General features: G+C 49.8%; 13 protein-coding genes across 13 annotated transcripts; 7 read left to right on the top strand and 6 right to left on the bottom strand.

Annotated features, from left to right (window-relative positions):
• Nucleotides 1–423: 423 nt before the first annotated feature.
• On the top strand, nt 424–990 carry PV08_12040 (uncharacterized protein; the record flags this gene model as incomplete). The annotated part of the gene is made up of 1 exon (XM_016386347.1): nt 424–990. The coding sequence occupies one exon, from the start codon at nt 424–426 to the stop codon at nt 988–990; it is 567 nt and encodes a 188-aa protein (XP_016229913.1).
• Nucleotides 991–1358: 368 nt separating this feature from the next.
• Nucleotides 1359–2567, bottom strand: PV08_12041 (uncharacterized protein; the record flags this gene model as incomplete). Its single annotated transcript, XM_016386348.1, has 1 exon — nt 1359–2567. The coding sequence occupies one exon, from the start codon at nt 2565–2567 to the stop codon at nt 1359–1361; it is 1209 nt and encodes a 402-aa protein (XP_016229914.1).
• A 753-nt stretch (nt 2568–3320) lies between these two features.
• PV08_12042 (uncharacterized protein) lies at nt 3321–5227 on the top strand (the record flags this gene model as incomplete). The annotated part of the gene is made up of 4 exons (XM_016386349.1): nt 3321–3431; nt 3481–3618; nt 3737–4159; nt 4244–5227. The coding sequence occupies 4 exons, from the start codon at nt 3321–3323 to the stop codon at nt 5225–5227; spliced, it is 1656 nt and encodes a 551-aa protein (XP_016229915.1).
• Nucleotides 5228–7510: 2283 nt separating this feature from the next.
• Nucleotides 7511–7885, top strand: PV08_12043 (uncharacterized protein; the record flags this gene model as incomplete). Its single annotated transcript, XM_016386350.1, has 1 exon — nt 7511–7885. One exon carries the CDS (start codon nt 7511–7513, stop codon nt 7883–7885), a length of 375 nt encoding a protein of 124 aa, XP_016229916.1.
• Nucleotides 7886–8521: 636 nt separating this feature from the next.
• On the bottom strand, nt 8522–9995 carry PV08_12044 (uncharacterized protein; the record flags this gene model as incomplete). Its single annotated transcript, XM_016386351.1, has 2 exons — nt 8522–8956; nt 9021–9995. The coding sequence occupies 2 exons, from the start codon at nt 9993–9995 to the stop codon at nt 8522–8524; spliced, it is 1410 nt and encodes a 469-aa protein (XP_016229917.1).
• Nucleotides 9996–10603: 608 nt separating this feature from the next.
• Nucleotides 10604–11377, top strand: PV08_12045 (uncharacterized protein; the record flags this gene model as incomplete). Its single annotated transcript, XM_016386352.1, has 1 exon — nt 10604–11377. One exon carries the CDS (start codon nt 10604–10606, stop codon nt 11375–11377), a length of 774 nt encoding a protein of 257 aa, XP_016229918.1.
• Nucleotides 11378–13589: 2212 nt separating this feature from the next.
• Nucleotides 13590–14816, bottom strand: PV08_12046 (tryptophan synthase, beta subunit; the record flags this gene model as incomplete). The annotated part of the gene is made up of 1 exon (XM_016386353.1): nt 13590–14816. One exon carries the CDS (start codon nt 14814–14816, stop codon nt 13590–13592), a length of 1227 nt encoding a protein of 408 aa, XP_016229919.1.
• A 483-nt stretch (nt 14817–15299) lies between these two features.
• PV08_12047 (uncharacterized protein) lies at nt 15300–16324 on the bottom strand (the record flags this gene model as incomplete). Its single annotated transcript, XM_016386354.1, has 2 exons — nt 15300–15737; nt 15797–16324. The coding sequence occupies 2 exons, from the start codon at nt 16322–16324 to the stop codon at nt 15300–15302; spliced, it is 966 nt and encodes a 321-aa protein (XP_016229920.1).
• Nucleotides 16325–16849: 525 nt separating this feature from the next.
• On the top strand, nt 16850–20047 carry PV08_12048 (uncharacterized protein; the record flags this gene model as incomplete). The annotated part of the gene is made up of 4 exons (XM_016386355.1): nt 16850–17593; nt 18102–18848; nt 18899–19066; nt 19706–20047. The coding sequence occupies 4 exons, from the start codon at nt 16850–16852 to the stop codon at nt 20045–20047; spliced, it is 2001 nt and encodes a 666-aa protein (XP_016229921.1).
• An 87-nt stretch (nt 20048–20134) lies between these two features.
• Nucleotides 20135–20623, bottom strand: PV08_12049 (uncharacterized protein; the record flags this gene model as incomplete). The annotated part of the gene is made up of 1 exon (XM_016386356.1): nt 20135–20623. One exon carries the CDS (start codon nt 20621–20623, stop codon nt 20135–20137), a length of 489 nt encoding a protein of 162 aa, XP_016229922.1.
• A 151-nt stretch (nt 20624–20774) lies between these two features.
• Nucleotides 20775–21724, bottom strand: PV08_12050 (uncharacterized protein; the record flags this gene model as incomplete). The annotated part of the gene is made up of 2 exons (XM_016386357.1): nt 20775–20813; nt 20870–21724. The coding sequence occupies 2 exons, from the start codon at nt 21722–21724 to the stop codon at nt 20775–20777; spliced, it is 894 nt and encodes a 297-aa protein (XP_016229923.1).
• Nucleotides 21725–22425: 701 nt separating this feature from the next.
• PV08_12051 (uncharacterized protein) lies at nt 22426–23263 on the top strand (the record flags this gene model as incomplete). Its single annotated transcript, XM_016386358.1, has 2 exons — nt 22426–22561; nt 22620–23263. 2 exons carry the CDS (start codon nt 22426–22428, stop codon nt 23261–23263), a joined length of 780 nt encoding a protein of 259 aa, XP_016229924.1.
• A 1760-nt stretch (nt 23264–25023) lies between these two features.
• On the top strand, nt 25024–27206 carry PV08_12052 (uncharacterized protein; the record flags this gene model as incomplete). The annotated part of the gene is made up of 2 exons (XM_016386359.1): nt 25024–25483; nt 25543–27206. The coding sequence occupies 2 exons, from the start codon at nt 25024–25026 to the stop codon at nt 27204–27206; spliced, it is 2124 nt and encodes a 707-aa protein (XP_016229925.1).
• Nucleotides 27207–27581: the final 375 nt, after the last annotated feature.

Genomic DNA, 27581 nt, shown 5'->3' on the forward strand with positions numbered 1-27581 from the left:
ATGCTATAGTCTGCTTTGATACTGACAGCCTCTGATCAGTGCCCGGGCAGCCTCTGCCGCCCCCACGTGAGTGGTGATCCATATTGCAATGTCGGGATCAAGCTGACTCTGCCTCGCAGATTCTTTCCGACCAAAGAGGTTCCTCAACTAGGCACGTTTCAAGACGCGGGCCTTCTGGAGAACGATCCGGTCAGCACGGTGGTGTCGGAAGCGAAAACGCTCTATCCGTCGTCACGGACCGATTTCATCGTATCTTTAGGCACCGGAACAATCCCAGACGTCGACGTCGCACAAGATGCTCCAACCGCGAAGGCCCGGAAGGCTCCTTTTCGCATTCAGGATTTGATCTGGGAGAAATCGAGAGACAAGCAGGTCCGCCAAGCGTTCGCCCATCATCCTCGGTATCACCGTCTGGATCACGAAATGGATCGTGACTACGCACTTGACGACGTAAATCAAATACCAAAGCTTCTGAATAGAGTCGAGGGCGATGATTCGCTGACAGAGCAGATCGATCACCTGGCTCATTGTGCCATCGCCTCTCTCTTTTATTTTGAGCTGAGTGGGATGCCTTCCCGTCGAGATGGGAAGTTCATTGGCGCCGGGTTCCTTTTGTGTTCAATACCGGGGGTTGATCCCGCTTTCAAGTCATTACTCACTCGGCTTGCAGCTGGACGTGCACAGCTGTATGTGAACGGACAACCCATGACTTGCAATTGGGATGACGACACTCACCGTGATGAGAATGGCAATTTCTCCAGGCGTATAAATTATGACACTGGAGATCAAATCAGCATAACCATACGTATGGGTCGCTCCACTCCGTCAGGGGCTCCTATAAGCGGGTTACCAAGCGCCGTTCTTGACCTCGCGAGCGAACAAGGGTTGAACGCTTGCTTTGGGACATCTGACCATCGAAAGCGAAAGAGGGTCGCCGATGATGATGTGCATGCTGCAAAGAAGAAATGTCGGTTTCACTGTGGTGAGTGATAGAGTGCAGCAGAGTACGGCGTGTTCATGGACGGTATACATACAATATATGCACTAAGAGTCTCTAGTAAGGATCTACGAGTCTAGCTTCGGTCAGTAGATTTACCGTCCCCAGGTCCCAATTGCATGTCTTTACAGACTGCTACTGTTCATTGCCTACACGGCTGCCTGATGTTCGATAAAATGGCCATGTGGCAACACGTCGTCTCTTCGTGTCACATTCAGTATTTTACCACAAAATTGTGCACAATGATCTCCCAGAGATGGCCTTTATTCGTTTTCGACGCGAATACACGTCGAAACATCTCTTTTCCTGCCCTTCGACACGTCCCGTGGCAAGTTCATATTCATCTGAATTTCTTGGGAGGTTAAGAGTCAAAAATCGGTGCGAAAATTGGCAAGCCACGAGACTCAAGCTCGTACACGACCTTTCTCGTCGTCCGTGGGTTGGAGACAAGAAAGACAGCTTCCGAACCGGACGTGAAATAGAGTCGATAAATGTGTCTGACAAGGTCAGGACGACCAGACTCGGTTGTGTTGAAGATCATCGCATCCGGGTCGGCTTCTCGAACTTTCTCCACAACTGACCTGGAGTAAGTAGCAACGGGATCTGGCGTTGACCATATAATTCGACAAACAGGGTGCCGATGCGCCGTCAGTGATAACAGGGGACCGATGCCCGACCCGGTGGCAACTAGGACCACCTTATTGAACATCGGCGCCATGTGAAGCACTCCGATGGTCGGCATGCCTCGAACCCAAAGCTTGGTTGGTGGTGACTCTAGCAGGTGAGCCGTCCAATCTCCGGCATTGGACACGATGACAGAATACCCTGTACCGTCGTCGGATGGAATGGTGGCAAAAGCGTGCCATTCCAGCAGAGGACGCGTTGACAGCCGGACCGCCGCGCACAGTGGCAGACGCTCTCCGGCGAAATGAAGCTGAAGGGCGTGATCGGAAAGTGGCTCGGAACGAACAGACTCTTTGCGCAGACGGAGCCAGGGCAGCACTATGGAGAAAGTTGCCAGGAGGAGACTCCAGAATGCGGGACTCGCACCGACCACATCCATCACGGTGAGTTGGGGACTGTCAGTAAGCTGGACGTGAGCCAGGAACCCAAACAAGATCCAAAATAGGACCAGAGCAATCCATCCCAAGAAACGGTGAATGATCTCAAAGAGATCGTGAGCCCAGGTACGGAAGGCTGGAAAGGCGGTCGCGATTGTCGTGACCAGCAGGATGTCGAGGAGAATGGTGATGGTCCGGATGGAGATTTCGCTCTCCTTGGCTGAGGTCGAGCTCAAAGAGTTGAATAGGGTCACGTTGGAGATACCGAACCACAGAGTAGCTGCGATGGCGGCGCCACTATGAACACCGCCAAGATGATATACCTTCGCCGCCAGGCGTCGAAGGCGAAGAGGAGTTGAGGTTGGAAATCGGCCCAGGATCCAAAAAAGCGAGTTTACCACCAGTTCTTGGCGTATCAGGACAGCGGTCGTGAGGTTGATCGAGCTGGCCGCAGTGGTGGCGCCTGACGACAACGAGAAGAGTTGATGTCTGGCGCCGAGGGCCGCCATTGTAAGGATGTTGATCATGATGATCAGCAAGCAAAGCCGGCGATAAACAGAGAAAACCGACCAACGTAGAGCGCGTATGAGAGGATGATACTTCCGGTCAGGCAAAGGTGGTAGGCTTTCACCGGCCGCACAACTCGGGTGGTTGGCGAGGGGTAATGCTGGCCGGGACTTGTCCAGAGGTGAAGGTATAGTAATCCGCATCTCCATTAAAGGTTCACCTTCTCACGAGCTTCGCCCGGTATATGATGGTGTCTTTGAGTAATAAGACCTAGAGTCGTAGAGACAAGCTCGAAACAAGATTCAAGTTTGTCTAGAAGCAAGGACTTATAGGCTAGACATTGGCAATACTGTAGTCACATTCCACGAAACATGCAGTACTGTTCTTTACAATTCTGTACCTATGTCCTAGCTACATTACCACGGTATCAGGTCCATGGTGGATCGGCTCTTGGATTCTTACGGTGGCGTCAGAAGGTCGAGCATTTGGAAATTGGAAATAGACTGAGACCCATCTACCTTCCACTGCATGAGGGGCAAACTGGTTCGAGTAATATAAGTTGATCTTCAACCCCGTTCATACGTGCCTGGTTCTGGGTTCGTAGGAATCTGGACACCGGACAAATGAAATTTGTCCTGCGTGGCAAGTTATACTACGGCAGTACGTGACCTCTCCGCCGATTCTGATTCATCGAGAAAGTCTATTCCACCTGCACTCTCTCATTGAGAGCCGCTGCTAACCATAATAGTAGTATCATGTCGACCTCCGTACCCATTGCTCCCAGGCCTCAGGAGGTCATTATTCCATCCACGGATGTTCTGACGTTCGCATTCGATCGTCCGGGGCTGTTCGAGAATGATCAACAGGTAAATAAAATCGATCCTCCTAGCCGTAAACTGGGCTAAACACATTTAGGTCTTCGTGGATGCTAAAGACCCTTCGAAGAGGATATCCTGGTATCAAGCCTATTACATTATCCGTCGACTTGTCAAGGGTTTCAAAGAACATGGATTGCAGGAACAGGACGTGGTTTGCTGTCATATGTACAACAACGTAAGCCAGGCCATCGCGGCAACCGACCCCTTCCCGCGAAACAGGGCTTTCGACTGCCCCGGCGAACACAACCCCGGACTGATTCAAGAAAAGAATGCACTGACAAGGACACCATTAGATCTGGTATCCGCTGATCTGGCTCGGGATAATCGGGGCGGGAGGTTGCGTCCTGGGAACGAACCCAGGCTACACGCCTTCCGAGCTGTCCCACATCTTCAAGTTGACGAATCCAAAGTTCGTTGTGACCCAGGTACAATGCTCAGAACCAGTCCTTGAAGTATCTTCGCACGGATCGCTTGCCGCCGATCACATATTCTTGATTGATCTCGAATCGGAGAGAGATCCAAAGGGTTGCCGAAGTTGGGACGACCTACTTCGGTATGGCGAAGATGATTGGGAGCGACCGGAACCGAGTCAAATTGCGGCCTATGCAATGACCAGCGGCACCACGGGTCTCCCGAAAGCCGCCATGCTCTCTCATCGATCAATAGTTTCCCAAACTGCGACTTTGGAAAATGAATTTCGTGCCAAGACTTATGTGGTCCGTGTTATCCTTTTTCATTCACGATGTCTCTTCCCCTTTTCCATCGCGAAGGCAAGACGATCATTCTGACATGTCATACAGCCAAGACAGTTGATTTTCTTGCCGATTTTTCATGCCTTTGCCATGCCACTGGCCATGCTTCTGCCGTTACGGCTGGGAATTCCTACCTACTTCCTCCCACGGTTCGATTTGGCAGATTTCACCCGAGCGGTCGGCCGCTTTACCATCACAGACATGGCAATCGTGCCTTCAATAGCGTCCAGCGTTGCCTCGATTCCACCGTCTGAGCGTTATCTCCTTCTTTCATTACGGCATCTCATTTCTGCCGCTGCCCCGATGTCGGCGGCGGTTCAAAATCAACTCTACAATGTCCTGAACCCGAATGCCGTGATTTCGCAATGCTGGGGCAGCACCGAAACCGGCTGGATTACGCTCTTTTCCTGGCGGGAGAAGGACGATACTGGGAGCGTAGGGCACTTATTGCCGAATGTCCGGATGAAAGTCGATCGCTCTCCAGTGTCTACCCTTTTCTCGACCGAAGGGAACCCTGGAGAAGGGCTGATCCACAGTCCAAGCATGTTCTCCGGCTACCTCAACGACGTGGACGCGAGCCAAGCGGCCGTTGACCGGGAGGGATTCTTTCGAACTGGTGACCTCGTTTACCTTCGAGCTGGCAAGGTCTTCTACGCCGGTCGAATGAAGGAAACCATCAAGGTCAAAGGCTGGCAGGTGTCTCCGACCGAAATTGAGAGTATCCTATCACGTCACCCGCTGATATCTGACGTGGCGGTGGCCGGTGTCGCTTCTGAAGATGAACGTGGTCTTGTGGATACATTACTTCGCGCGTATGTGGTTCGTCAACGACCTAGCAACTCTGATGCCCAGGGCTGGCCTCGGCTGACGGAGGAACACGTCGAGGAATTTGTCAAGTCCCAGCTCATCTCATACAAGCAGCTGACCGGAGGTGTCGTATTCGTCACCAAGATTCCTCGGTCTAGCACAGGCAAGATCCTACGCGGTTTACTTGAACAAGCTGAAATAGATACAGATGTCACCAACGTATAAGCGGTGAGCGCTACTTGAGGAACAACATTAGGGTCACTACGTTAACACCATTTCCCAGCTTCTTGACCATCTTCTTGACCATCAGACGCCACAATGTTTTGTTCATTTGTCTGAAAAAGCGCATGGTTGCAGCTGGCACGTAAGAGAGATATAATGAGGCTGTCGACTTAGTGTCGAATTGGTTTGGCATCAGCAATACATCATTTTCCTTTCTTTCAAACTGGGGCTGGTATGTTTCACTATCAATCTCACTCCTTCCAAGCCGAGTACTTTTAGAGACATTCATAAACCTAATAGGGAGTTATACGCCAGGTTCCATGGGCATATTTCTTGTTCGTCTGCATAGCAGCCTTCGAGCGAAGCGTCGTTCATCTCCGGTGGTGCAAAGGATTGGGAGTCAGGCCCTGATGGAGAAGCAGCCAAAGGCTCCCAATACATATCTCGGCCGTGGTCATATGTATCTTGACGATCCGGTTGGACAGAGGGAAAACGGTGCGGAAATTCAGTGACAGTATTATGGCTTCGCTGGCGTCTTTCCGGGTGGTCCAGGGTCGTTGGAGGTCTTGTCAATACAGTCGAGCCGTATGAGGTGCATCGAGAAATATTCGCGCCATTTTGAAGCTCCGAGTCTGGGAATAAAGACCCCTTCTCGCACGCTGGTGTATATTTTATAGACTTTAATGCTTCGGGCGCTCTTCCCCCGGCCAGTTCTTCCAACTCTGCATATCGTCTTTTGAGCTTGTGGCGATATTTTCTCTATTTAGTCATATTGTAAGTGACCCAACCCAAACATCCTGTAAGTGCATAATCACCTGAGCGTTCAAATTTTGAACCCTCCGACGATCGGGAATATGGGTGATATGATCCCAGGGTTCGAGTTTCACCGATTTGTCATGGCTCGTCGTGCTGGTATTCGTCGAAACTTGGCGTAAAGGGCCCTGATGAACTGGGACATAGGACGAGGGAGATAGAGGAGGAAGGGTCATCGCCTGGATTTTGCAACCTAGTCGGTACAGCGGGAAGGAGAAACGAATCGAACCCGAGTCTATGGACAATAGTATCCGGAGCAGTTGGTTGCTTTCTCGTTCCGATGAGTCACAGTTCTGCATTGGACTGGTTATTAGGGAATGTGCTCTTCGTGATCATCTTATACGGAGATATAGTACAACCAAATAGATACAGGCTAACTTAGGAGGAAAGGCAACACTATAAAACCCTTCGCTTGCTCCATTATGACATCGTTCTGTACGTCTCTCTCCATGCGCCACCGAAGCAATCGCCATCAAGAAAAAGACGTCCCCATCATAAGTGATTCCATCCGACCAGACAACATGGCAGTGTTCTTGTTTACAGCCGCCTTGAAGTTGAAGTACCAAGCACCCAGCTTCCTGAGGTACGTTTCGACTGACCAAACACGACTTTGTCGAGTAGGTAAGTTTAGAGCCTATGGACGTAATACATCTGAGTGGTGCTCACCTCTGCATGTAGCGAAATCTGAAAATATTGTATCAGCACCCTTTTTCACGTGATAGTGACAATAGTTTGGCCATACTCATTTTGTAGTCTCCTGCAAGTCTCATCAAGATGGTCAATACGTCTCTGAAATTCACTGTGAAGTGCGTTCGAGTCACCGGAGCCATCAAGGAGGAAATTGTCTGTTGCCAGTGATGGTTCCGTAACTCCGGCTGGCACGACCGAACTTAGAAGTGGGAAACTCTCATCATTTAGGGAATGAAAAGGAAAGGGGTCCAAACAAAGAAAATCAGGATCTGTACAATCGAGGTGTGGCAGAGAGAAGTCCATGTCGAGTGTTCCTTCCTCGAACCCAGGTCCTGCGTCAAACCTGTGGTCGACATATTTATCTTGTGCAGTTGGACTTTCTTGAAGGGAATTAGACATGTTTGTTGTTAGTAGGCTGTTCTCTATTGCAGATGCCACCTCGTTATAAATTCGTCGACCAAGAACAGAACGAGACTGTTGATGTGGAGTAATGTCCTGTTCCACCGACTTCCTCAAAAATAACCATTTTCTATTTCTGTGTTTAATGATTTGCATAAATACAGTATACTATCTAGGGATATAGAGGGATTTCTATTTTGGTCCATACTTGTACTGTGGTGGGTGCTAAGTGGCCTGTCACAACTGTGGAGCCCGATGTCGATCAGAGCGCCAGGTGATTGTACCTTCCACTTCAAATATCGGCGCTCCTCCAGCCCAGCGCTCCTTCAGTGAGAGGACCATCATATTGTCTATCATCTTCCAAAACTCCCAGCTTTCGCCAAAATGCTCACGGACATTCAAGGTCCTGAGGCTTACGTCCGCTGCGTCGAACAAAATCTTCAAACGTTGTCTGCCGCTGTCGATGGCTGTCGGAATGCAGTTCATTTGATGCACGAGGAATTACTGTCGTCAACCGAGAGGAATCATCAGTGTCACTATATGAATATGAGTCTGCTTCAGCAAAGGGACGAGCTGGCGAAAGAGGTCAATCATTTGAGAAACAACACCAGCGAGGACACATCCGCAGAGCTGGAGATCCGTCAACTGAACAAAATGATAGATATATTACAAAAAAGGATTTTCGAGCCTGAAAGGATCAGAGATGATCAATACAAGGTCAGAAACGTTTTGAAAGCTACGCAAGTCACTCAAGATTGACAAATGAACTAGGAAAACAGAACCCTGAAGAGCAAAGTAGCGTTCCTCGAGGCGGGGAAGATGGCAGACGATCAATGTGACCCCTGCCATACCAAGATACCTTGCTCGGACACGTGTGAGAACCAACTCAGTGCAGTATCAAGTCTTGACCTTGGGGCGGATTGTAAGGACTTTTTTGACGTAGTGTTGGATGGCAGCAAGGATTAGGGAGAGGATTAGCAAAGCGCCACAGAACTGATAGAGCTGCTCAAAAGCTGATGAAGGGACAAACATGAGGCAACTACTCAATCCCCGTATCGTTTGCTGTACTATAAATTGCCGCGGCTCTCCAAATCCGAGTTATATAGTCATTGCCTTTTGTATGCTTACAGTATCTTTCTTTATTGTCTCGTAAAAGAAGTATTGCCTTCAACCTGAACCGCCCATTCGATACCTATAGTGTTTTAATATTCTAGTAACGTCCTGCGAAATGGTGCTGTAACCGATACCGTATCGTTGTCTGCTTGTTTTGTCTCTCAAAATCCTGCCAGGAACCCGTGTCGAGTAGCCATACTTCGTGGAGATCAATCTAATATCACTCACACCCCCTACGTAGGCCCCGATCTCAGACTCCAGTTCATCTCTGTACAGATCACGTTAGAAATGGTGACTCGCCAACGAGAGCCTGTCGAGCTCACAGCCCTGATCCCCCGATTCAATAACAGTGTCTCTAGTTTCATCACGGGTCTTTTTCAAAAACGACATAAACTCTGTGCCTCCGGTGCCGCGCAGCTCTGGACGAATAGCATTCTCGTCGGGAGGTGACCATGTTCGAGTTGTCAGTACTCGGTCGGCTCCTCTGAAGTCTCCAGTCGGGGGATGAAGCAAACCTTTGGATGGCTGGATGATAAACCGAGCTGCAATTTGAATGTGGACACTTCGAAAGCTCACCAAAGCCTCAACAACGTCATTGTACGCCCGATAAATGTCCGTGTCGGTACAGTACTTCGCAACGTACCTCCTCAAACTGCCCGACTGTGCGATGTGGGCGAGGAACTCGCGATGCTCCTGTGGCATGTAAGATTGCATCTCCTGATTCAGGCCATTAGTACTGCCAGCATCCCTGTGTACCAAACTCTGGGTGGCAGATACACACCTCGAGGAACCCACCGGGTGCGACAGATGATCCAACGGACGGCGTTTCTGTCAGCGTCTTGTCCCTCCCTAGATGAGGAACTCCCAGAAAAATGTCCAACAACTGGATCAAAGTACTTTGTGCGTTGCTACCTCCACTGTACTTTCGCCACAAACCATGCCCGTCACCGACATCGTAAAACACGCCTCGACGTAAAACGTCGAAAGAGGATACCTTGGTCCCCGAGAGCATGGGGCGGATTTTGTCATAAAAGACTCGAGGGTTGCAGTGATCGTGGATCCTTGACAATAATCTGGTCAGATCTCGGATACCGTTCGCGATTGACTCGACAGCAGAGAGGATGCCAGGGTCGTCATTTTGGCTCATGGCTTCCAGACAGCGAACGGTAGCGGCTACGAGAGGTCCCCCTCGTGCTTCTACGACGACCGAGATCATGTAGAACCATTCTTCATCCTTGGTGCCGGTCATCGTTGTCAATGCTTGGATGTGCTCGGGATTGGTCGGATCGCAGCCGGAGAGCTTGAATGTAAAGTTCCACAAAACCAGGCCGGAGTAGTTGGCGATAGGCGGGAGTTTCAGACGTTCAGCCACGGCGAGAAAGGGTCGACTTATCGAAGGTGGTAGGTACTGGTCATTCTCATCAGCTTGAATACAAAAGGATTCAGGTATGGGATTCAGAGGGCCGACCTCAGCGGGAGTGCTGGAGCTCCAAATGTAAGCTTGGGTCAAAAATCCCAACAGGGAGTATGCTCTTTGCCATTCTGCCTTGTGCACCAAGCCTGACGTTTCCAGGACTGGGAGTCCATCTATGTTCCCTCTCACTTGTCGTTTTGCTATGAGGGAAGGGAGATCGGCTGCCAGTGTTTCCCAAGGTGCAAAGTATTCAGGCAGTCGCTCTAACGGTGGGATGTCGGCAAGAAAACCTCTTCGCGGCGAGATTGCATAGTTGCTGAAGATTTGTTCTGGGGTTTGCATTGTGCGTCTCAGTCGCTCAGAGAGTGCAGTATACAACTCACTCGGTCTATGGTGTGTCACGTTACGGAGTAATATATGTGAGGCGGAAATGGAATGCCGGCCAACCTGCAGTTCGATGGGTCATGATTCCCTCTCATTTACTTTCTCCGCTCGAAGGAGAGACTTTCTTCATTTTGCCCACTCACCCAAAACGCTGTGCTGTAGGTAACTAATTGTGCTGTAGGCTTCTTGGCGGGGCGTTGTAGTACTGTCGTCCCTGGTGCGATCCCAGACTATGACGAAGTCATCCGTCACCCTCAAAGTTTAAAAAGCTTCGAAGAAGCCTCGCCTTCTCTACCGCCTCGTTCAGAACCTCGCTGCATCTTTCGTGTGATCAAATGGAATCCCAGTGCCAGCAGACCCGCGACGACCGACTATTAATCTACGCACGGCTTGTTCAGGTGCCACCTTGCGCCGAATCTCATAGACTATGTCTGGACGACGTCCTGATCATCCATCACAAATTTGTGTCCTTTTTTGCCGAAGAAGACAGGCGTCGGGTCTCAGAAGCACCTGGTCATATTTTGCTCCTTTTCCCATGGACGGCTAACTTGCAAGAGATAGCGGCTATGGCCGCTTGGTTGGCGTATACTTCGACTATTCTCGATCGGCTGACTGAATTGAGGAATGATGTTGCACTTCGGGTGGTTCTCAAGTGCTGGCAGTGTTTCAGTCTTGTTGACGACGGAGAAACCCCAACAACGCCTTGGGCCAGTATCAACGAGACCGGCCTCATTAACATCTCGGTTCCAACAGAAGCATTGAGAGTACACTTACAGTTCCTTCTGCCTTCGGAGACTATACCGGTCGTCTTTCACCATATTCGCGTCATCCTCATGAGTATAGTCTACGAAAACTTTTGCAAGCAAGTCAACACCTACGAGCCTGAGCACCGGTTGATTATTCACGGCAAAACTATCGGCCTAGAGGTATACATGGCAATTCTGGGTCTAGAGATCGACGAAAAGGCTGCAAACGAATCGGAGTATCTAGTCAATCACTTACAGACTATTGTTGGAGTGGGCATTAGCCTGCAAAAGGACCTCATTCATTTGCCCCAAGAACTGAAACAGGGTGGGACAGCAAACTTCATCATCCTAAAGCACTTACGAGAGAGAGGCCGAAAACTAACAAGTGGAGGAAACAATGTACACGATTATGTCAAAGCAATTCTGGACACGGTTAAAAGTCATAATCAACTGCACGATTGGGCATTCGAAAGCTACAAACAGGTCAGGAAGAGTGGGAGAACAAAAGCTATTCTCCAAGCTCGCACGTTGTATCACTTACTAGGAGCACATTGGCGATGGAGATGCAAAATCGAAGGCTACGAACAGTGTTAGGAAAGGGAAAAGATGTCGTAGCATTCAGCATGTGCAGTTTGGTGGTCCTGGGAGCACAATACAACTTACTTCGGGGCTCAGTTTAGAAAACCGGTGATGAAAATAGATGAGACCAGCACAGAAGACCATACGTCCGCTACATAGCTCCGTATCAAAGGACGATCCACTTCCCTCTTCATCGTCAAATGGAGCCACCTAGCCCCTTAATACCGCAAAGTGGGGAGCCGTGTTACTTTCAGAGCATAAGGAAGAACGCCACTGTATCCAAATATTGCATTTGGGAGCAGGGTTATGTTCATATGACGGCAATAGCGATTCTGTACTGTACACACAAACACGCATATACACCCGCTTATATAAGTCGCGACGATAGAATTAATCTCTCTCACCCTAAGACATACAAAGCATTAGCCCCACTACCAACCAAACCGCAACTGCGAACTACGAGTACCTACCTACCTACCTACCTACCTACCTATCTACCTACCTATCTACCTACCTATCTACCTACCTATCTACCTACCTACCTACCTACCTACCTACTAGGATCTCTAATTATCAACAGAATCTTTGAGACGTCCTCCCCCTTTTGTCAAAAATAAAAATGAAATGGTCACAGAACATCCTGTACGACTGCTCCTTTTCGTCGTCTAAAGCGCTCTACACCAATCGTTGGTGGAACTGGGGCTGGTTGAAGCACCACGACATGTGCACAAACCGCTATTGTCCGTGGAGGTATCGCTTTCCTCGGTACCATGTCTACGACACCGACGTCCAAGGCGCGAGGTTTGGGTATATTGTTGTACTTAATGACGGAGGGGAGGATAGGCTATGGAGGGAAGCCAGAGGGCGAGCGTAGTGAAACCAGACAAGAGCGAAAAACGCAGCTGGGCTGGATCACAGCGTCATTTACACCTAGACTCATGGGTAGGTACAGTATGTAGGTAGTGCGTGTCTTTATTGGCAAGGTTGACGAATTTCGACATTTCGAGACCGACGAATAAATCTCCAGCTACACTGGATCCCAGGCCATGCAGGCATTGAAGGGAACTGTTGTTTCTGGGTAGCACGTGACGAGTGGAGCTTCTGCTTACTAGGCACAATACGCCACAATGAAGTCTGTGGCTTGGCTGCCTAGATAGGCAGACCAAGCCTACACGTATTTCGGGCCGCCTTCCTTCACGATGCTGTCAAGGATGCATGGAGCCCAGATATCTGTGGTGGTGGTGCTGAGTGGAAAGTTCGTGTGTGGAGGTTCACTGTGTGGCCCTCACTCGCTCTCTCCAAGGTGGACAAGAACAGCATTACGAACCACCTCTACAACGCTAACAATGCTCAAATATTCAACCTATCTTCCAGTCGATCCTGCCCCTACGACATCACAGAGGTGAGTCTTCAATACTTCCGACTGGCATGCTGTTTCGACCCGTCTTTGGGTGGCCGAAAAGTCGTGCTCAACTCGCTGACTTTGATGACCCCGACTTTATACGGGGAGCTTCGGAGTGTCTTCAGGGGATGGAACAATCTCAACTCCTCACCAATGACTCCTTGTACATGGACGAGAAACGCCCTCGCTTCGTACAAGCCTCACCAGATGAACGGCCAAGTGTACTTTGTGATGCGACCGTGAGGACTCTGTTTACTCACAACCAACTTGCCGGTCTACAGCACGAGCTTTACGTTACTTATCACGAGCTAATGGAGACCTGTCCATTCTAAGCCAGGGTCACGCAATGATACAAGATTTGGTCACGGCCACCAACAACGGGAGATTGGGATGAAATGGCATCATACAGGACCACTGCGACCGTTTCAGTAATTGTACACAAGACATGAAAATCTTCAAAGGGCTTCCATTTCTCAATATCAAGGATTTTTGTGAAGTACTGGACTATGTGGGACCAGATATTAAAGACTCCCGTCGCAAGAAATGCTCAAGTTATCGGTTGTGGATTAGACGGAATGCAGCTATTTCCTATGGAACAGTCGATCAACTTGGAGATTTTGGCTCCTACTGGGGTCCGGACTCTTTGAACCACATCGAGCAGATTCAATCTATCGGAACGCAAGTGGCAGGATTATCTGTTATGCTCGTTTCAGCGTGGTTCGAGAGGACCTTCTGACTGGGAGCACACTATACCATTTTCCTTGGGACTTTAGGTGTGCTGTTCTAAGCCAGGCTCACTAGGCTGTTCGATCATTTTGGTCTGCTTCAGTATCGCAATCTATCAGCCACCACCTCCAAATCCTTATCCCCTTTCCCGTCGAGACATATGACTAACGTCTCCTCCAGTTTCATGGTGCTGGCCATCTTCATGCCGGCCCATATAGCATGACTCGTTTCCAAAGAAGGAAGGATCCCTTCTAGTTGTGCCATTGATTGGAAGGCGACAAGCGCCTGCACGTCTGTGACCGTGACGAAGCTAGCCCTGGCACTGTCTTTCCAGTGCGCCAATTCCGGTCCCACTGCCGGACAGTCCAGCCCTGCCGCGATCGAAGACGAAGTGTTGATTTGCCCATGCTCATCTTGTATGAGGTACGTCATTGCACCGTGGTAGACACCGACCGCGCCACTGCCCAAGGCCGCAGAGTGCCTGTCCGTGTCGATGCCATGCCCGGCAGCTTCGACGCCGATGAGATTCACGTCCGAATCCGACCTGAACGGAAAGAACATGCCAACACTGTTGGATGCTCCGACACAAGCGAGCACTGCACAAGGCAAGCGACCAGTGAGGTCTCTTATTTGATCTTTGGTCTCTTGCCCGATTACGCTCTGAAACGTGCGCACCATGATCGGGTATGGGTGAGGTCCAATACTAGATCCCGTCGCGTAGAAGGACCTATCCAGGTCGTGAATGCTGGCTCTTAAAGCTTCGTTCATGGCATCGCGCAGCGCACCAGCACATCTACCGACCACCACGACTTCTGCGCCCAGGATCTTCATGTCAACCACATTCACACTTTGTCGTCGCGCATCTGTAACACCCATGTAGACAGTGCATTCAAGCGTGAGCTTCGAACATATAGCGGCCATGGCAACACCGTGCTGTCCGGATCCCGTCTGCGTGATCACACGCCTTTTTCCTAGCCTTCGAGCCAACAAGGCCTGACCCAGGGCATTGTTGATGGCCGAGCTTCCCGTATGGTTGAGATCTTCTCGCTTGAGGTATATCTGTGCACCGCCCACGTGTTGACTGAGTCTATCGGCGTGATAAAGCGGTGAAGGTCGACCCGTGTACGGGGATAAATTCCTCCATTCCTTCCAGAAATCGGGGTCCGCTTTGGCTTGTACGAATGCTTCGTCAAGTTCGATCAAGGACTCTTTCAGTGCTTCTGGAACATATTGCCCACCAAACTGGCCAAACCGGCCAAACCGGCCTGACGCTTCGCCTGTACGATTCTCATTCAAGTTCGATTCGTCCGACTCGAGATATGGCATATTATCGTTGTCCTCCATTGGATTACAGTACGAGGGTGAAGTGAGGATAAGTTGTGTTGTTGATATGTCTTGGTGATAGTTATAGTTCCACACAGTCCGAATAGATCATGTTCGTTACAGCCAGACTGAAGTTACAAAAGTGCGATGAAGGCTTCAACCAGGTACAGTACGGGAAGGTGTCGGAATCATGGTAGGTGTCGAGCGCCCAACGACATGGTGTGGCTGTGGCCTGCCTTGGAAGGATGAAGAGAATTTAACGAGGAATAAGATACAGAGTGATATATATTAGGCTGTCTGTGCCTTGTCCTTGTCCTTACATGATACACTACTCTGCCACCCAAACCTCTTGTCGTTCTTCTCCCTTTCCCGGATGCTGTCCAACTGATCGAAGTCAAAGCGCTCGTTCCCCCGTTGCGCTAATATGAAGATCCCCCGAGTCGTCAATAGGGCCCCCGTTCATGACCTTAGAGAACCTAGTCGAGTTTAGCCAAGGCCTCGGGTGCCGTTTGCCCTTGCAGCACATGCGGCCAGACATTCATGCGGGCCGGAGTTAGCCCCACTCCCTGGATCCGGCACCTTTCCTTCGATATCACTGATGTTGACTCCTCCGCCCATGACGGTACCAGAGATATTCTGCGGAAGACTGAAGAAGGAGTTAGCCACGTTCAGAGTGCCGGTGTCGTCACTATTCAAGGCCGAGATGAGCTGGGCGTTGTCACACCCAATGTTCATCATTGTATGGATGGACCCTTCTGGAAAGATGGTCATCTGACCAGACCGGAGAGTGGCTTGAACCGTTCGAGCGCCATTTTCATTGATCATGTAGGTTTGAGTAGTGCCTGAGATCGCTACCACAAAATTGGCTCCGCGTGGATGAAGATGAGGTGGAAGCATCGCGCAAGGACCGAGATTAAGCACTGCCTGTATATTCCATCAGACACGAGGTCGACCACGATGTCGTCATCCAACTGAGTGCTTACCAGCGTCAAACCGAGGCCGACAGTTGCAGGGAAGGTCGCCGCGTTGGCATTGATCACTCCACCGGGCGAAAAGGTGTATTTATCCTGCTTGGTAAAATCGAAAACCCAGTCCTCGTCCTTGGGAAGGAGTTTCAATCGATCCAGATTCGTATTGGCAAGCCGGAGCTTGGCGACAAGACTCGGGTCTTTGTCCTTGTCCACGGCCAGTGCCAAGGAGGCAAGGACAGCCAAAACAATGAAGCCGAGTCCAAAAAATGCCATGATGTAGGGTCTGCGATCCCCCAAGCTCTGCAATCGAGAATGACGAGGTGTCTCGGACTGAGTTGGGTTTGACTTCTGAGACGGGGAGGGTACGGATTGCTCGGTGTTGTATCGATGAGACTTCTCCAAAGCGGCCTTTTTGCCTTCTTCCGAAAGGTCGTCGAAGCGAACGATGGTGTTCTTGTCCAGTTGAGCAGCTTTCCTGGTTCTGCCCTTCGAGGACTGAGATCTTGATATGACCTTGGGGAGAGTGGTCGGAGTCACCATGTTCGGCGCCAGTTAATATAGTGGTAGCTGAAGGGCAAAGCAATAATATAGTACGAGGTCATCTGCCATCACTGGATTGTATACTGCCCGCTGCTCGGTCGGATCTGCTTGTGGATCTCTCGATCTCCAGCTGAATTCCAAATCAATACGAGATCCACCAGATGGAGGGATAATAGTCCTTGTGAGAGTATTTGTCATATTGAGCGTAAGAGGCTACTGTGGCTACACCCCCTGCTCCAGAAGCACTTTCACTGGGTCCCAGAAATAGCCCCAGATAAATCTATACGTGCATCTCACGCATGAAACCATCAGTACCGCGTATGAACTGGGTCGGACACCGTTAATTGCAACATTCCACGCCCTTCTCGAAATCTAACGAAACTGTCGCGGTCCGGTACCTACCCTGTCGACCACGGTGCTGACCGCAGCTATATTACCGCAGTCTGCAGTCAAAATCTCGGCCTACTTCGCATTGTCTTGTTGTGTCGATGTTGTCTAACAGCAACTATCAAGGTGCGATATAACATGTCTACCTCTAGAGATGGCTATCTCCTATCCCGCAACTTCAACGCCTCATCCAGGTTGACCGCCCAACACCTCCTCATTTGTCGAAGGACGGCATCCTTACTTGACTCTCGTATTGCAGTTGGCGAGACAGGAGACCCGGGGCGTCCGTTGGTAATTGCGGACATTGGATGTGGAAACGGTATATGGACCATCGAATTGTCACAATCCAGCAACTGTCAGGTTGTGGGGCTGGACAGCTCGTCAGAACTATTTCCACCCGATGACATATGGCCCCGCAACTGCACTTTCGACACCTTCAACGTCCTCGCTCCAGTGGAGAGAAAGTACATTGGGGTATTTGATATCATCAACATTCGATTGTTAGCGGGTGGCCTGGGCCGTAGGGACTATGATCGAGTCCTCGCCAATTTGAAGCTCATGCTACGCGAGGGTGGATGGCTGCAGTGGCTTGACATTGCGCCGCCATACATCCTCACCTATGCAAGAGAGGCTAATCAAACCGTACCTGTTTCGATTGGCTGCGAGATGCCACGAGTCGTCCAGTCATTGGGATGGCTAGGTCATTTACCGGACTTGCTGAAAGAGACGGGCTTTACGCGGGTGGAAAGCAGCAGAACTCAACCACAGGGCGCCCTTCTCAAGCATGAGACCAGCAATGTTCTATTAGCATTGTCAGAGATACGCGATCAGCTTTGTTACTGCCCCGATCGCGTGGGCGGATTTGAACGAGCTTTTGACGAGGTCTGCAACTTTGTCGTCGAAGGAGGATTGGTGGCCGTAGCTCTCTGTACTACTATTGATCAGAAGCCTCGGATGTGAGGACATATTCTCTGTATCACGTAATTGGAGGATGCTGCAAATCGGACGCAGAGTGTGAGACCGCACAATGCTATGTGATGCACCTGATGACGTCAAGTTTCCTAATTGGCTGAAAAAGGTGATTATATGTAAGTTTGGCAACCAGAAAGGCGGCCTAAAGCCTATAATAAGGACCACCGAAGCCGCAGTAACGTACAATACATCTCCAAAAATAATTCCTATGTAACTATCCCGCCGAAAGATGGTATCACGTTCATCTGCCACTGCCATTTGGAGACCATCAGCTGGAGATATTGCTTGTATGATGGTTCTCGCGCTCCTATCCTTCCTCGCTGCCATTGACTCTACAATTTTGGTAACTGTTCTTCCGGTACGGTACTTGGGAAGTTGTTATGGCTCTGCCACAGTGTGTACTGACTGACATGTCTAGCTCATTACTTGCCAGCTACGTGGCACCACGATCTATGCATTCTGGACTGGCACCTCCTACCTCATGACTTCCGCGATTGCGCAGCCCTTCATCTCGACGATATCCGAGCGATTAGGCATCCATATGAGAATGATCTGGTTTTCTGTCAGTGCGTTTGCTGCAGGCTCAATCATCTGTGCCCTGAGCCGGGACTTCATTCCTCTGCTTGCTGGGCGATCTTTACAAGGTTTGGGCGGTGGCGGCATCATCACGCTGGTCCAAATCATATTTGCTCGACTCGTTCCTTTGAGAGAGCGACCTAAATGGTTTTCTATTGTTCTGACCACCTGGGCCGTCGGAAGTGTTGTTGGGCCATTCCTCGGTAGTGTCTTGACAACGACCTCCACCTTTCACTGGATATTCTGGATAAACCTGCCTATCTGTGGACTAGCGCTGGTCGTCATACCGTTCACAATTCCGTCTTTTCGACCAACGGCGCAATGTTCCTGGTCAAAGGTAGACTGGGCAGGCGCAGCGATATTTTTCACAAGTTTAACCAGCGTTCTCCTTGGACTATCTTGGGGAGGGGTGACTTTTCCATGGACCAGTAAGTGGACTATATCCAGCGTCACACTTGGGTTTTGCGGAACGCTTCTATTTGGTATCTGGGAACATAACTTCCCGAAGTTCCCTATCTTCCAATCCTCCTTGTTCAATACAGCTTCAAGGATTGCGCTATACTTCTGTTCCTTCTTACAGGGTCTTATTGTAAGTGCAAATGCCTTACGAAAACGCCGGGAGACTGAAACATATACTAGCTATTCTGCCTCTTATACTACGTCCCGCTCTACTTTGCCGCTGCCCAGCAACGAACTCCGATGGTGTCGAGTGCCTGTGTTCTGCCCCTGTCATGTTCATTACTCCCGGGGGCCGCCATCACATCGCAAGTCATCAGCCGCACAGGTCGCTATAAATGGATCCTCGTCGTAGGTTGGATTCTAACAATTCTGGGCTCCGGCCTTCTTCTCCTCTTCGAAGAGGATACCGGACCGACGGTATGGATTCTGATCCTTCTGATCATTGGAATTGGTAATGGGTGCCTTTTGAGTGCTCTAAACTATCATGTCCAGGCAACAACCGATCCAAGCAACTCTGCTTCAGGAGCCAGTATGTATACATTCTTTCGCAGCCTTGGAATGTGTGTCGGTGTGACAGTTGGGGGAAACCTGTTTCAAAATGTTATGGCACATGTTCTGTCCAAAGCAGGCGTTTCAACATCCATTGCAAAAGATGCTGAGGCTTTTGTCTATGAGCTCACTCTTCTCGATAGTACAGATACGATGCTGCAAAAAATATTGCACGCCTACGTTGGTGGACTTCATGGTGTATTCTATATGCTTTTGGGCGTCAGTATACTCGGTCTCATGGCAAACACATACATTTACGTATATAGCGTTTAGTCGATATCAATAATGTACTCGTGAAGACTCGAATGAGACCAAGCGGCAGCCAGTTCGGATACAATACCTGGCACCATACTTGTTCCACGTACTCATAATTTGTACTGTACTGTAACTGGATATAAACCATGTAACTTATATGTTTACCAACTGGCCTGGCCGCAGGCCGCATGCGAACCCGGGACGACTGATACCAAAGAGGCAGGTGTGCCGACTACGGTCGCGACCAGCCCACCTGCAAGGCTGGGCCTCGGAAGGAGGCAGCCTCGTCGTGCTCTGTGTGATCTGCGAGTGTCTGTGGTGACGCTATGTATTCTGTATCTCTGCTACTGGTGGTACTTCCTCGGGACGCACATTCAAAGCATCTCGGTAGCTCTCATTCCTTCCGTCGGTGTTGCCTCTGCAGTAGCGGCACAAAAGCTGGTACACTCAAATATGTCAGGGGTGCTCACCGAAATGTGCCGTGCTAGAGGGAGACACCAGAAAGCAAAACTCCAGAAGCAGTGAGCCACGTTCTTTCAAACCCAATATGGCGAAGCCACTGAACTTGTACCGAAAACGGTTGGAGAATACAAAAGGGGTGATCAGGAAATGTCACTCACGGTTGGTGAAGAGGGCTCGACCGGCTGAAGAAAGGTCGTATAGTTCGGTAATGCGCCGAAGTGGGCTGGGCAAGTCTCCAAGTCGCGATTGTTGGGCAATGTCACTGCCATATAGTACAGACGGTTCGACCGGCAGTGGAGGGCCCGTGTAGATTGACAAGGCGCGAGTGTAGTATGAGATAGGGCGGGGATTTGAACACTGTATAGGTCTCGGAGTATCCTCCGTCAATAAGGAGCTTTGCTGTCCGTGGGCGTCTTTGGGTTTCAGAGGCCATTCTGCATGACCATACTTTCCCAATGTCGCCCAGTCCAGCTCTGCTAGACTTGGAAGGTATTTTGGCTTCTTGTGATACTCGTCGGAGTGGCTCAGACACTTGTTAGGGAGAAAATGGCTTGATATCCGACCATGGCTCTCGGAATGTTGGGCCAGTCCAAGCATAGTCATGTCCATCATGCCGAGATCCCGTCCCATGGGGGTCATCGTGGTAGGCTGGGATTTCATCCATTGAGGACCTGAATCGTATCCTTCACAAGGCAACTTCCGACGAAGACAATTAACACCTGACAGCATGCGAGTAGATGAACCAGATTTGTGATGGAGCCTTATTATGCTAGAGGAGCAGGGTAATTACTCACATGACGGGCGACGTTCGTCGCATTTCACTCTTCTTCTGCGACAGGAGAGGCAGCCGGTTGTGGTGCGAGTGAACCACTTTTTCCTTCTCACCTTATCGTGCGAGATGCTTGCATAATGTACAGACACATCGCTAACCACAGACGCTGGGTCGATCCTCTCCGTATGGTTGATCTCATGAATGTCTGATTGGCTCGAGGGCGTAACCTCTTCGTTCAACAGCCCCTGAGACGTCTCAAGAACCTCGAGTTGAGGGATGATTTCCAAAGTATGTTGATGTGCGTCACCGAGCCGATCAAAGCCTTGTTGTGAAGGTGCAGGCGAGTGATGAGATAAGGGCGGTGAAGTACATCGAGACACACCACGAGCATCAGCACCATCAGATTCTGCTGGTGCGTTTGGTTCCTTGGATAGAAGAAGGCCGTCACAGCCACCATCCCGTTCAAAATTCTGCTCACAAGGCGCTTCGACAGCCTCCGGCGATCTTGACGGTGTGACATGGTCGACCTGATCCGTTTCCCGAACATTGGTCTCGTGAGCTTCTGTTGAAGGGCATTGATGTATTTGTCGCATACTGTGCCTGAGTCTCTGCCGGCCCTTTTGTTTGCGGACGTGGATCCGACCATACTTTGACCATAACTTCAGCAAATCTCCTTCAAAAATATGGCCCTCCGGCTCCCACGTCATAGCCTTGATACCATAGCCTTTCCATTTGACGTGATACCGCACTGACTTCTTCCCTCGACGATCCTTCTGGATGCCTACAGCACCGATGAAATCGTACAGGTGTACTTCTTCATCTTGCTCAGAAGGCTGGCGTGGTGGTTCAGAAGCTGTGTCATCCTCAAGAATTGTTTCTACAAACTGCTGTATGACTCGAATGCGTTTGCCTTGGGGCCGATAAGCCACTGAGCCTTGAGCGGATATTTCGTCTAGGTTGTCCTCCATGCCGGCAGAAATGAGATGTCGAGGAACAGTCGATAAATTGTTGCATGGAGTTTGAAGTTCGACGGTCAATATATAACTAGTTTCAGCTGTCATGTGCAATTATTCTATGCGGCGCTAAGCAGTCCATTAGAGTGCCAGCTGTTAACGCCGAGCACAAGTGGTCGGATCATCAGCCACTACGAGCGCATAGGGATCGGCGGTCCCTCGGGTTCCAACTAAGTCCACTTAGTCTACTCACCCCATCCCCCAGCCCAGTCAATGCCGCACAATAGCATCACTTCTTCCCGAGCCCGCCTTTCCCATGGTCCACCTACTGTTCGTCCGTGCCCGAGTGAAACGTTGTCCATTTGAAAATGTCTGGTCGGCGAGTCAGGGTCAAGGACATGCCATCCAAATCGTACATTGCCCCAGGGACTTGATGATCTCCCAATGGGTAGCCGATATAAAGCTCCCCTCATGAGCGCAAGCCAGATTCCGTGTGGTGTAGTCTGGATTACTTCCTGCGATGCCTTTTCTCCGAAGTCCATCTGATCCAGAGATGCGATTCGCACACAATGATAGACTATTCTAATAATAACTGTCCTATGTTTGATGCAAAGGTGACTATTTTTAGAATCTCTCGCGAGCATTGTATCGCAGCAGAGTATATAACGTTAATGGCAAGGGCACATACGGTCATTCGAAAGACAGCAAAAGTAAAAATGACTCTCTTGGCTGGCATAGGCTTGCTACTTTGTTCCTTAACCCTGGTCAATTGCCACACCTGGATTGAGCAATTGTCTCTGGTGGACCAAGATGGTCAACCTGTGGGTGATCCCGGCTTCATTCGCGGCTACGGTAAGAGACTTTCACCAAGTCAGAGCCGTTGGAATGCACGCTGACGGAGAATAATCAGTACCGAGGACCACACCTGGATTTGTCGATGGAGATAACACGTATCTGCTTCCCCAAGCTCCAGCATTAACTTTTCAAGACTCAGATCTAATGTGCAAGTTGACTCAGACGCAAGGTAATCAAAGTGGAGGATCTGTCTTGATGGCCCCGCAAGGTAGTAGTGTCCTTCTGCGATACCTGGAAAATGGCCACATCACCCAGCCAGACGTTCCTCCGAATAAACCCACATCAGGCCAAGTCTCGGTGTACGCCACCACCCAAGCTCGGGATGATGACAAATTTACCGCTATTCATGGCCAATGGACCGCTGATAAGACTGGAGGTGACCAACGTGGCCTGCTCTTGACGAGCACACCATTCGATGACGGTCGGTGTTTTCAGTTTGATCCTACTGGTCACAGTGAAATCGCTACCACCCGAAGCAATACATTCGGTCCAGGGCCATCAATCACCGAGGCACCCAACCGATGGTGTGGAACCACCATCGAGCTGAACGATGAAACCGGTATCCCGTTTGCCAACGGGACCCTTCTCACACTCTATTGGGTGTGGGATTGGCCAACCATCGTACCTGGGAATCCTGGAACCCCCCCGGCTATATTAAATGAAACTTACACATCTTGCATGGAGGTGGAGATCATCTGAGGGTATTTGTAAATCGATAATGAATGTGCCAATGAATGTCGGGGCCATTCATAGGCTACAGTATGACTCTTGCTTGTAATAGAGTGAATCGGAAACTTTGAATCTCGTGTTGGATGTTGACTTTGGTGGGCTTTTGATAGAGAAAATTGAGACGGCATACCCGGAATTTTTAGCAGTCTGGTGACTACCGAGGAAGTAGAAGTATATACACATCGAACTGACATTCTAAAAACTTCCTTACGTTACAACTTCCAAACACGGATTCCATGAGACTTTCGCAGTGTCATGATAGTTGGTTGAGCCTCATATCACCACATTCCCCTCAGCATCGATATATCATTGGTATGGCGAGGCTGAGCTTAGCTCAACCGGCTGGACCTCCGTAAAACCACTTAAAACATTTACAAGGACCAAAAAAGGTGGAAAGAGCGCCTCTGTCATATTACAACTTGGTTTTCAAACCTGGCTGATGGATCTCGCCTTCCATGCCTATGAGGCGAATGAAGTTCATCAGTAGGACTGAGTGAATTGGTGAGTCCATCCGAGTGTTGTGGGGATGCAGCGAATGTCAATGGAACCTTGTTCCAGAATGTTTCGTTCATAATGGATCTTGACATTGAAGTTCTTGCTCCGTTTGTGAACCCCAGGGTTGTGTGTGAGAGCAATAGTTACAGGCTGAAGGTTAATTAATGGGAGAGAGATCAGCGGGATAGTGATATAGTACAATATCCACCGTGACATTCTACCTAGTTCTAAACAGGCTATCCTTGCTTCTATACAGTAGACTCAGCTAACGGCATTGATAATCCAGGACCACCTAAATCTCAGGACCGGCATCATGGTCCATTCCTTCTGACGCCACGTACACAACCGTGACATGATAGCTACCGAGTTTGTGCCTGGTCACCCTAACCAAATAGAGTACGAAGGATAACTATGATAAGAGGAACAGATGCCCCAGATGATGTATTTGTCGATGAGCTTCCATCGACTCCATGAGTGACGAGTGCTGGTAGGGTTGTAAATGGCTCGAGGTGTGTAGGGGTACTTTTCATAGCAGATGTTGACAAAGACGGTATCAACGCACTTGTAGCCGGAACTGTCGTTGCGAGCAACCCACTGGAGTTGATTGACATTGACATGGAACTTCTCAAGGTCGGTGTGACTGATGATGTCGGTCCAGTACTCAGCAACGTTGGGAGAGGTCCGTCAGCAGAAGGGATTCTCGGGGTCAAAGATGTGTCTATGTTCCCTTCATCTTTGATGGTGACGTTGACGGTGAACACGGAGGAATTTCCCCCAATGTTAATATCAATCTCGGGAGAGTCCAAGTTGAGCGTTGCATTGGCAGCATGTTCTTTTGGGACAAAGGTTGGTAGCCTCATATTGTGAAGTGTGGTAATGTTTGGCAAAATGTTCTCGGAGAAGAGCTGTTTCCTGACGAATCTGAATGGAAGGAAACTCAGCGAGTAGTCTTATACTGTATCTCAAAGTATCTAAATTTAGCAAAAGTAAAAATAGACCCGTCTGTTGCTATTCTTACCTATGGCATAGGACGCCTCTGCCCTTTAAAAGGAGCGTACTCTCAGTCTGCACCTGTTCTTTCTTCCTCCAACACATCTACCCTACTTCAACTCTCTGACTTGAGAATCTTTTGAGTCATTCCTAGTTCAAGCTTGCTCCGTTTTGCTGTCGTTGACTATACTGTTGCAGCTTTTGTCACCAAAGCACCACATCAACCCGAGGCAAACTCCCCAAAAATGAGCTCTGGAAACAGTGCGCCTAGCAACAACCCGCAGCTTAAAGCACTTGGTGATGGTGAGGCCAGTAACGCACATGGAGAAAATGGCAAGACAGATCAACAAGCTAACCCTGTCGGCTATCCCCCTCTTCCCCCACCTGAGGGCTCAAGCCCCACGCCAGACTCAGATGGCGACGTACCTATGGCAGATACTGGGGTGAAAGCCACCAACGAAGGTTCGGGTGGAGGGGCAAAACCGGGGGGAAAATCCTCTAACAAAAAGACCGGGAGAAAATATACCAAAGAACAACGAGAGGAGGTAAACCGTGTCTTGAACTGTAAGGACACAGATCTTTATCAGCTGCTAGACCTGCCTCCACATACGGTTGACTTCAATATCCGGAAGAACTACCTCAAAATCTCAACGTTGATTCACCCCGACAAAAATGCTGACAAAGAGACCACCACGGCATTTCAGAGTAAGTGCTACGTCTCTGCATATTCCTCCAGAGAAAAACTACGCTAACAGTGCGTCCAGGGGTGAACGCAGCCTACGAAGTCCTAAGCAATCCACAGAAGAAAAGGGAGTATGACGCAAAACTACGAACTAACCAAGCTAATGAAGCCAACAATAACCAGGACGGAACATTCGGTGAAGAATTTGGGCCTAACGCTTGGGGCGATGATTCGGACTCTGATGATTCCTCTGATGATTCCTCTGACGAGGACAATGTCGATAACGGTGAGCAGGTTCCGGATGAGTTTAGAATGAGGATTTATGAGCAAGCCACGCCCCACGTGAACAAGCTATTGGCGAAATATAAGGATTCGTCCAGCCAGGACGAAATTGAGCTACTCAACCAAAAGATCAGAGGAAAGAATGAAGGAGACCGTCTGCCCAATAAAGAGAGCTTCCTGATCCGAACCGAGGTCTTGCGCGCCATTGGATTGGAGATGTCGCACGTGAAGTCCCGCCTGAAGAAGAACCCCAAAGATGAGGATGCATTCAACCAGCTGGTCTCACTTGATAAGCAGTTGAAGAAACTCTGTAGAAACAACCATTACCCAGAAAGTTGGAGACTCAATATTCCCGATGATTGGCGCCAGAGGGTCGAGGAGTACGAAGCTGCTGAAGGAGGAGGAAAAGGAAAGGGCAAAGATGGCAACAGTGGGCCATCGGGGGCACGGTCAGAGAAGGCAAGCGGCACCAAATCAGGATCCTCTAACGAAACTCCACAGCATACTGGCTCTGCAAGGGCACGGTCAGAGAAGACAAGCCGGACCAAATCAGGATCCTCAAACGAACCTTCACAGTCCACAAACCCGGGTGTAGAAGAGGTTCCCTCTGGAGAGTCCAACACAATGGCCAAAAAACCGTATTGGGAACCTGGCTTGACGAAGGACGGTGAGAAAATCTTGGGCTACCGACCCTTCTGTCGAAGAGATCGGAGGACAGGTGTCGAAATTATGTTCGGCGTTCAATTTGTGGTCGAACAGCGAGGATCGGACAACCCCGTCATCCTACTTTCGGGAACGGAAGTCGGTCACCGTGCAACAAATGCTTATTTTGACTTGCCTGCGTCAGAGCGAAAAGACATTCGATATTCTGATCGAAAATATTCCTACGAGGACGTGGCAAACTTCGAAGAGCTCCTCGGGTTTGCGACGAAAAAGATGGAATGTATGACACTCTCCGAGCCGGCCACTGGTTACGGCTTAGTTAAATTCAAGAACGGTGAGACTGACATCCTAAGTCGAACGGCCTTGAGGAAGATGCTTGGTAAGAAGGATGCGGATGATGAAATCAAAGTGTTCGCCCCGTCATCGCACCTCATTGAGCCGCCTCCGGTCAAGGGCCAGCTAACGTCAGGCTCAGATGGGCCAGGGAAGACGGAGCTGCGTGCTCGGCTCAGGGGCAAGGTAATGTCAGGCTCAGATGGGCTAGGGAAGACGGAGCGGCGTGCTCGGCTCAGGGGTAAGGTAATGCCAGGCTCAGATGGGCCAGGGGAGATGGATCTGCGTGCTTTCGAAACCGATGACCCGGAAGAGTTGTTCATTCCAGAACAGAAACCCAGGAAACGGAAAGGCTCAAAGGCCGCGAAAGGCCTACTAGAGTCCCCTCCAGAGAACTCCGATCTGATGGCTGCGATCATGGCTCAACTTGCGCGTTTGGAACAGAAAGTGTTGCAACTCTCCGACTGAAAATGAAATCAGCGGCTGATATGGATGGTTTGGGATTCTTCAATGGCGTAATTGCTCTTATACTTTCAACTGAATGAAGGATAGTTTGCTACAAAGGAGTGCCGGCGTTTGAGGATTTGGTCGGATATGGGTGCTTGGGCTTTCATACTCGCGCTTTCATAGTCGAAGTACAGTCGTTCCCGAAACCGCCCTCCCCCTTTACTGACACATTGCAACTTTCTCCCACGGAAAGTTAAAATATTAGCCGGTTATACTATGCCCAATCAGTAGCAGTCTATCTACTAATCTGAGCATGACTAAGCGACAGATCCGTGTCACTGTATTCCTAATACCACATGAATACGGAAAAGGCAGTCCGGTAATAAAATCGCTCGT

This window comes from Exophiala spinifera, assembly GCF_000836115.1.
Source record: "Exophiala spinifera strain CBS 89968 unplaced genomic scaffold supercont1.13, whole genome shotgun sequence".
Lineage (NCBI taxonomy): Eukaryota > Fungi > Ascomycota > Eurotiomycetes > Chaetothyriales > Herpotrichiellaceae > Exophiala > Exophiala spinifera.